We start from the raw sequence: 9,423 nt of genomic DNA on the forward strand, positions 1-9,423 counted from the left end.
ATTACTCCTCCGATCTTTAATACTGCCTCCAGTTTTAATATAAAATTCTATTTGATTTTTATTTGATCCTAAATATAAGATCTCAATTCACTTTGTCTCTCATATTTACTCAACTTTTTTCAAGATAGTCCTTCTAATAATTATAGTTCTGTCAATACACTTGATTAGCAAGGATATTTTGGAAAGACAACACCTATTTAGGACAAATAACTAACTTAATTTACTTTTTTAATCTCTTCAAATTAGTCAACTAGCTCTTATAATTAGAACCGGAGGTAGTATAAACCCATTTAACTAATTTGATTAAATTAAGGAAGTTAGTAGTTTAGTTTTTATCATAAATGTGACACTTTTTTTCTAAAATACCATAATCATCTTTCTTAATACCTCATCTTCTTGATCATGGTTATGAGGGAGTATCCATAGAGGTAATTTAGAAAAAATGACAAATATGAGAAATGGGTCTTATATTTAGGATCAAAATTACTCAACAATTAGGTCATATATCAGGGGCGGAGGAGTAATATTTTTGGAGGAAAAAAAAAAGTGACAGTTTCGCACAGTTAGTGTATATAAGTATGTTAGTGCACGTGATAAAAATAATACAGAATATAACAAGGGTGACTAAAGTTGCAACTATTTAAATTATAAAAAATTGAAACCTTTTCGTCATAAAAATAAACTTAGTCTGAAGAAATGAATAACAATATAAACCCTAAAAGTATCATTATCTTTTAATTAATTAGACTTTTACTCTGTGGACTTCATGTTTCATGTACGTCAGTACATGCAAGTTTAAAATTTTGAACAGTTGAATTATGACTTCCCCCATGCGAATTACACAAAAAAAAATTCCTCTGGCATGCGAAAATCTAAAAGACACACACACACCCAATTTCTTCAATATTTCTGATAGAAAGGCTGAACAAAATACGAAAATCAAATGAAACACTAGAAATAAAAGGACAGCTACACCGGAAAATGCAAAGTCGGACCAAAAACGCGTAGAAGAATTCCGATCTCAGAAATGTTCTATGGACCATTAAGATTATGACACGTCATAAACTTTTTCACTCACCTAAATTTGCTTATGTACACATATATCCTTACAGCTGGTGTTGGGAGAGCCAAAAAGTGAAAAAAATTAGAAGGAAAAGCAAAATCCTAATTAACCCACTCCTGCTAGTTGTTCTGGGGAATCATGTTCCCTCTTGGAGATCAGAGGGAGGCAGAAAACAATCATTGGACAACCCAGGGACATTGAAACCAATCTCTTCAATCCTCCACGTCTCCTCAATTTTCCTCTTGTGATTATGCGACCCACCGTACCTGTGAAGCGTCGCCACCGTGGTTCCGCCATGCGCTATGTTAATGCCGTCCACATACCTATAATCCTCCATCACAGACTCTATGTTTGTTTCCCAAAATACAAAGTCATTATTACTTCCCTTGGGAGGCTTCATCCTCACCAGCTTGTTGTCTTCAAATTTGACAAGCAGCCCCGTTCGCTGGCTGAAGTATCCCCATATTGTGTGTCTCACAAATGCAGTATTAGGCGAACTCTGTGCTTGCAGAATGTGCATTGACGTGTCTAACTTGAGAGAGAAACACTCTTCATTTTCTATGGTTTTGTCTCCTACACATACTGCATCTAGGAACATATTGGCAGTGTACCTTGGGTCCAAACCCTGGAAATAACAAGCACAAAGCACGAGATCAGAATGAAGCTAAGTCATCATATCGTCAATAATTTAATTTAATACAAGGACGAAATTATAGCATAAGCAATGGTTTTTAAATGCCGAGGCCATGCCTGTATGCTAACTAATTATCACCTGGAAGAACCTGCGAAGGGGTCTAGGAGGGCCTTTGTTTGCATGAAAAGGTTGAGAAGAAGACTGGTTCCAGGCCACCTTCCCGTCGCTGCCTGCACTAACCTTGAGACCGGAAACGACTAATTCCAGAAACCACAAATCTGGGTTCTTTTGCCATAGCACAAAGCCCCCTACTTCAGGCCTGCCTCTTGTGTGCACGCTACCTTCTCCCATTTGCATCTCTGACCCGAACATTCTCACTTGTCCCATTGCATACATACTTTTCAGAGCATTCAGAGCAGCTAGTCCCCCAGTAGCTGCTACGTATTGCTGTACTATATATTTCGCCGTGGAATCTGCCTGTCACAGCATAGTAATTGTTATTGTTTAAAATATACTTAGAAAATTAGTACACAAATTAAAGCTAGTTTTGGCATAAGCTTTTATGTCAGACAAATTAAATATATATATATTAACCCAAAATGTCCCCCCACTGACTTTATTAAAGGGCGGGAAGCATGGTTCCTGATAAAATCATTATAAATCAAGATGTATAAACCGAGAAGCAGACTAGGTGCAATAAATACACCAAGGGGCCGGGTGAGTTAGCAGTGCCTGGAATTCAGAATAATTTAATTAGAACTCGAATTTATATGAAGTGATTCAGAATTCACTTCAGAATCTGAGAGAGTCCTGATGGGTTGCCCCTAAATCAATCAATCCGGAGCCATTGGATTAGTGGATTTCGAGACTTCGGAGGTTATCTTTCTCTAAACCCAGTCACGCAAGTTATATTCTCAGAATTCTAGCAGCAGCGGAAAATTCACACGTAAAGGTCAGGTGAAAATCATTTGATAATTAACAGTCCAAAGAAAAACTCGATGATCAGTCGAGGCACGAAATAGACCTGCATGGCGGGAGTCATCATAGTGATGAATGCCCGTAACAGATTATACTTAAAGGTTGTATGGTTTATAAAACAGCATTGCCGAACAAATAGAATTTTGAGATTAAGAGAAGGAAGGAAAAGATTGGTGACGCTTACGATGGAACAGTCTTTGAGAGGCCGCGTTAATAAAGTCTGATCGGATTGAACTTGAACCGGAATGAGGGGAGAGCCAACAAGCTTAAGCAACGCCATGAATTCATTTCTTGAGGTAGAAGAGAGATGCGAATAACTATCAATGGGTTGAGCTTTCATGAGAGATTGCAGATTTTTCCAACGAGTAGATGTAGAGCTCCCCAGACACAGCAACATTTCTTCAGGGAATGGCACCTCCAACACCGTCTCCAATCCATCTTCGTTATCAAAATTAGGACAAAGTTTCCTCATCAGGAAAATTGGAAAGAAAAAAAAAAATCCGCCGGGCCCTCCCTCTTATTTGAAAATATTGACAAAGGAAAGGACTCTGCGGAAAACGGAATCCCTTCCTCTTTCCGGCCAAACCCTAAACACAGGATTTGGGGGTGACTTGCTTGCAGAAATTCGCAACGATGGAAAAGCAAAATGCGTTGCTCCAGCCTATACGTAGTTTTTCTCTGTGGATTGCAGGAAAATGGATGTACGTGCACACAGATATATTATATATGTGTATGTATTTCTTTTATTGCTCTTCCTCTTCGAAGGGGTGACGAGATCGCATTCCACGATATGGGATTTTGCTTGTCTTTGCTGGTGATATTGCATTCCGCAATAAGGACTTGGTGGAGCAACGACGTATTTTTAGTAGGTGATACGGCTTTTAAGTTGAAAACAACCTACCTAAATCTTCTCATCTCAGACACATGTAACAGATAATCACTGAGTGATAACAATAATTAATTAAAATCGCTACTAATCTAAAACCGTACGTCATCATGCACTTGTGGTGTTAAACCACCTACTTAAATCTTTGGTCTGTTATGGTATTTTTTCTCCTTTGGCAATAGAATGATTAAGGTATTTCACATGGCCAATTAAAAAGAATCATTATCACTAAAATAAGACACTGAAGACAGGTCGAGGTGGCAAGATATTTCTACTGCTAGTTTTTTCCCCCTTATATTTTGTTTGCTTCCTACTGCAAGTAATAGCACTAGAACATACTTTAAAAATATGAAAATAAAAACTTGAGAGACTGGTCCCTAATATGTAGGAGGGGGTGCAGAAAAACAGAGTGGAACGTGTATGGGCTCAGATTTAGTTTCGTGTCATAATACCTGTATTCTCGGTTATTTTTACTGTAGTTTGCCAACAGGAGACAGAAATTTTGTTCGTCTTTACATCAATATTGAAAAAAATCATGCACAGATATTTTTTGGAGATATCAATGAAAATTATTTCAAATTTGGAATAATCAATATTCCATTCTAATAAGTCTCTGAACTGAAAATTTACTTGAAACAAGAGATACCAGACCCCTTAAACCAAAACATTTCGTTCCATTTTTTTCTTATTAAGGTCTGAAAATAGTCTTGAGTCCATAGTAGCCGACGAATGAGTTCACTACAACCCAATGGGTCTACTCACAGGCCCATATTTAAACGGTTCTTTGACTGACTATAGAAAACCCGCGCTAATAAAAAAGGGTATTTCTCGTTTCATTTCGTGTCCGTTCTACAACAATCGTCTCAATTCTCGTCTTTCTTTCGTCTCCGTTGTTCCCAATGAAGGCGGCTTTGAAGGGCAAGTATGACTTGGACAGAAACGGCGGTGCCGCCGCAACCGTTGCCTTTAACGCCGGCGATGTCAAGCTTCGAGCTTCTATAACAGATGCCACCATCGTTAATGGACCCAGCTTAACTGGATTGGCTCTAGCTGTCGAGAAACCTGGCTTCTTTATAGTCGATTACAATGTCCCCAAAAAGGTATTTGCTAAATTCCACCAATTTCTTCTTGCCTGATAGTTACCGAGTATGTGCTTGTTTAGCTGTCGGTTAATTCAGTCAAACAAATGTAGAGTTAGATTTATATCGTGCAGAGCGCGGCTTCCGAAATGTCTGTTTTTGCTCCGCATATTTTGATTTTTTCGCAAGAAATGGTTTTCTTTTGTTGTTAGTTTTTTGTAATTCCGTATTTCTTGCTCCCACTTGGGGTGGCTTGCTTTTACATTTTTACTAACTTATCTGGGATTGGGTTCTTTAGCTCCCTGCGTTTTTATCCTATATCCCGCTCCTTTGGTGCCGCAGGACGTTCGATTTCAGTTTATGAACACCGTTAGGATTGCCGAGAAGCCATTGAATTTGACTTATTCTCATGCCTGGGGCGATAACAGGACTGCTTTGGATGGAACATTGATAATCGATCCCTCTAATAAGTTGTCGGCTAACCACACGCTTGGTTCAGGAAACTGCAAATTGAAGTACTCTTACCTTCATCAGGGGGTGACCACGTTCGAGCCATCCTACGATTTGGCTAAGAACTCATGGGACTTTGCAGTTTCACGGAGAGTTTACGGTGATGACTCGCTGAAGGCCTCGTACCAGACATCAAGCAAACTGCTGGGGCTAGAATGGTCGCGGAATTCAAAGCAGAGTGGTTGCTTCAAGGTGAATAATTTTTTTCTTTTTAGGTTGCATGGCATACCTCCCTTTGTATTTGTTTCCGTGAAAGAAAACAGCAAGGAGGCTTTATACGTGTGTTAACCATAGACCATTAACTCCTCGTTTTAGCACTCAGCCTCTTGGGAATTCATGTGGAAGGTTAATTGGCCTTTTCATTTCCTGCACACACTACAAGAATTCTGATCCTTTTTTCTGGTTGACAAGAGTATGTAGGGTTTTAGAACACTGACATGTCCTTTATGTTTGTCACAGTGACATGTTGATGTAAATAACGCCTTTTTTATGGGAAAAAATAGTAGGAATTGTGCATAAAGCTTTTATTCACTTCCTGCCCCTGGATTATGCAAAATAGAAGTGCTATCTCTCTAATTTTGGCTATAAATGGGAATCTTGGACATACTGACTTTTACAATTGTGAATTTGCTAGAGCTGTTGCATTGAAGTCTCTCGCTTGTTAGGTGTCTGTATAATTCTTGCTATTTGGTCTTAATTAGAGTTTACGAGATTGATGCCTAGTTTTTGAGAAATCAATCACATATCTTGCCCAACATCTCTTCAAATAAATTGTCATATAATCTTAGCATACCCAGAAAATTGATGACTTTATTAAAATGTGAGCCAGAGTTGGTTACGTAGAGAAGGACCTTTCACTTGTCTCTTTTTTTTTTGGGGGGGGGGTGGTTTCTTAAATAAGCAATTAAGCTATAGATTTTGCTTTAGTAATTACTTGACTTGAATAGGGGTTGCTTGAAATGAAATTCTCTCCTCTGGATAGCAATATAATTCCATGTGCAAACAAAAGCTAGTTGCGTTTGAAGGATAATTTTGAAGAATTGCAGAAGTTATTGGTAGGTTGGTACAAGAGCACAAATTCACCCTGAAGTGTTAACGTATTTTCTCACATTTTTCCTTCACGTACAAGTTTATTCAGTATGGGGCTGAGGCATAATGAGCTCGCATGCATAAGGCGTATTTTCTCGCATTTATGTTAATAGTGTTATGGTTTTAGAAAATTGGAATGATTCTCAAGGGACTCCTGGTTAGTGTATTTGTATGTCATCCTTGTGGATTGCTGTGTCCACCGTCCCAAGTCTCGATGAATAGATTCTTTTTTTTTTTTTTTTGGCTATGTTCTAGTCTGCACAAAATTTGATCTGGTGCATTGAGTTGTTTCTCCGCAAGTTGTTCTTGGATAGCTCTTTCATTTTTCATGGGGAGTGAACAAGATTTTCTCACTGAAGGCTCTCTCTCTTCATTCAGGTCACAGCATCCCTTAACTTGGCTGAGGAACTGAAAGTCCCGAAAATTAGCGCTGAAACCACTTGGAATTTGGAGATGTAGCAGACTAGCACTGTGCTTCCATCATCTCCGCTTATTTGAGATCTGATGTCTTGAGGCGTATTTTGCCTTTCGATTGATACTCTGCTTCAATTTGAAGTGTGATCTGGTCACATTGCAATAACAATGCTGAATTCACTGTCCACCTGCAACTGAGATATTTGATTGTTGAACAATCATAGATTTGTTGGCACCTTGAGAAGCCTTATAAAAGTTAGCATTTAAAATTTAAATTAAGCAGTCTTGTTATATTTTTTGCTCATACATGAAGGTGTTACAGATTTTAGGTTTACAAGATGAAATGAAATCAATCGAATAGGACAAGTGATGCGTTGGAAACCAATGACGGGTACAGTAATAAATATTGTTGAATATTGATTTTAAGGTTAAGTATGAGTGTATTTTTAGATTGTTATTAGTCGCCCTCAGCTTTCGCAGCTCGCTTACGTGTATCATGCTGATAAGACAAATATTCTTTTTGTTTATTTCTTTTTAAGTTGATGGAGTTGGGAGAGGCATTTGATCCCGAAGGCCTTTCTATACGTCAATTTTAGCTCCGCCTAAAAATATGCCCCCTGTTCAATTTCGTTGCTCTTTTCCGACCCTAAGGGCCAGCGGGAGATGCTCTCACAATTTCTTTTTTTTCCTTTTCTTCTTAAAATTCCATCTTCACTATTAAATTGAAAGAAAAGGTTGGGATTTGATATTTTAAAAAATAGATATTCACTCTCTCCCCCCTAATTATATAATATTATAGTAATAATTTTATAAAATATTGTATCAGAACCATTTATTTTTTATCCAATGGTAAAAATGAGATTCTTAAAGAAAAATGAGAGGAAGGGATTTTCAGAGGATCTGTTAGGTGTCTATTCTTTCTTCCCATGTTAAAGATTGGTTTACCTGTGTCAACTTGAAGGAACAAACAAGGGAGGACGGTTTTAAATTCAAAGTTTAAGCCAGTGGGTCGTTTTGATTAGTCACACAGACATGAAGCCGTTGTCTCGTATTTGGACCAAAAAAAAAGAAGCCGTTGTCTCGTAGACCGTTTGAAAGATTTGGACATGACGGCCACGGGATTGTGAAGTTGCATTGTGCGTGTGCGTTTCATTTGAAGCCAATCGATTTATCTTGTGGGAAATTCAGGTTCCTTTCAGGCTTTACTTACTCGGCTTATTGTGGTAAATGCTCTGAATTGGTCGACTCGAACGCTGGGGAAAGGACTAAACTGTGTTTGGAAATCCGTGTGTAAACTGAAGCTTTAAGTTTCCAACCGAGTTATGTTGAAAAAATTGGGGTTTGAAAGATAATTCCAGATTGTGAAACGAAAATCACAAAGCAGCCAAACGTTATGGAGTTATTCCCTTACTTGAAAGCAAACTTAAAGATAAATATCCAATCATTCATGATCAGATATTTTTCTATCTTTGATAAGTCTGTGAGGGGAGGAATCCTTTTGAATAAGATTAAGTACCTTCAATTAAATCACTATAGATGTTCACCTTCCCGTGATTCTCATCAGCCCAACATGTTCGTTCGTGACTCCAGCTCAAGATCAACGATAACCCCTTGTGTGCAGGAAAAAGGCTGCATCTCTCTTTGGTATATTCTCCTCCGAATAAAGTTGGCTGCATTTAGATTTCCACAAGGATCAGCGGACACGGACAAAGAGCTTTTTCCAAAGAATAACTCCAGCTTGTGACCACCAGCTTCGTCTATAGTACTCCACATAATCTAATCATGTAAAAATCGATAAGACAAAGAAAGAGTTCGATTTATAGTGTTTGATTAGTCCAAGGGGTTCCAAACACCGCCTGCTGAGTTTTCTGGACCTCAATTTGAACTTTAAAACCACAATCCAAACATACCACACGTAATTTTCTCGTGATCTTAACTGATTAGAGGATTAATGTAAATGGGACCAAATCACATGGTTTAGACCTTGAGATTTTCCATTCTCTTTCCCTTGACTCCTTTCCTACATAACTCTATTTCATACAGAAAGTGGCAAAAACGTTTCATGATTTGATTAACATTGGCAGGGCGTTACTTCTTACAGCTTAAAATAGCCACACACTCTGCCGACTCTGCTCACTCCATTTTCTGAGTATTGGATGACAAATTTGACTCTCTCTGCAACCCCATGCCTTGATCCTTGTCCCTTCACCACAAAATTTAACAAGAAAAAGTACTCTGTCCTGTTTCTGCAACCTCTTGAATTAAAAACCCTTTGTCGTATTCATTATTCTCATATTGCTTTCTCTCCACCAACTTCAGGTTCTTTTTCCCCTTTCCTTTCAGCCAGGGTGGACCTGGCGCTGATGAAGTTACAGGACATTAGTAAAAATCATAATTATTTGGTCACCTGAGGCTAGTTCAGATAAGAAAAAAAAGGATTATTTTATAGACAGTATCTACGGATCACATTTCTTTATGCAAAAAAAGTGGGCATGTTAAATTGTAGCTTGTTAAGAAACCAAAATAAACATAGTTATCCTGATGAAAAAACATGCTAAACATCATACATTAAGTATTTGTCGTTAGTTATAAATATTTTCTTCACAATCAATTTGTTAATAAATTTTAATAGAAAGATACCTTGTGTAGTGTATGAAAAATTTGTTTAGTTTTACTCAAAAAAAAAAATTTAGTTATCCATACTTATCGGTGACAGACTGATATAGCAGGATAGACTTTTATGATCAAATAAAAAGCATTGTAAAATTGA

The 9,423-nt window shown here is 37.8% G+C and overlaps 1 protein-coding gene and 1 pseudogene across 1 annotated transcript; one reads left to right on the forward strand and one right to left on the reverse strand.

The window, feature by feature from the left end:
* Positions 1–1,168: 1,168 nt before the first annotated feature.
* Positions 1,169–3,202, reverse strand: LOC114750122 (uncharacterized; annotated as a pseudogene).
* A 1,215-nt stretch (positions 3,203–4,417) lies between these two features.
* LOC114750121 (outer envelope pore protein 24, chloroplastic-like) lies at positions 4,418–6,959 on the forward strand. The gene is made up of 3 exons (XM_028938656.1): positions 4,418–4,661; positions 4,983–5,342; positions 6,618–6,959. Exons 1-3 carry the CDS (start codon positions 4,461–4,463, stop codon positions 6,696–6,698), a joined length of 642 nt encoding a protein of 213 aa, XP_028794489.1. The 5' UTR covers positions 4,418–4,460; the 3' UTR covers positions 6,699–6,959.
* The last annotated feature ends 2,464 nt before the right edge of the window (positions 6,960–9,423 follow it).

This window comes from Neltuma alba, unplaced genomic scaffold (genome assembly GCF_004799145.2).
Source record: "Neltuma alba isolate B1F8T4 unplaced genomic scaffold, ASM479914v2 tig00006330_pilon, whole genome shotgun sequence".
Lineage (NCBI taxonomy): Eukaryota > Viridiplantae > Streptophyta > Magnoliopsida > Fabales > Fabaceae > Neltuma > Neltuma alba.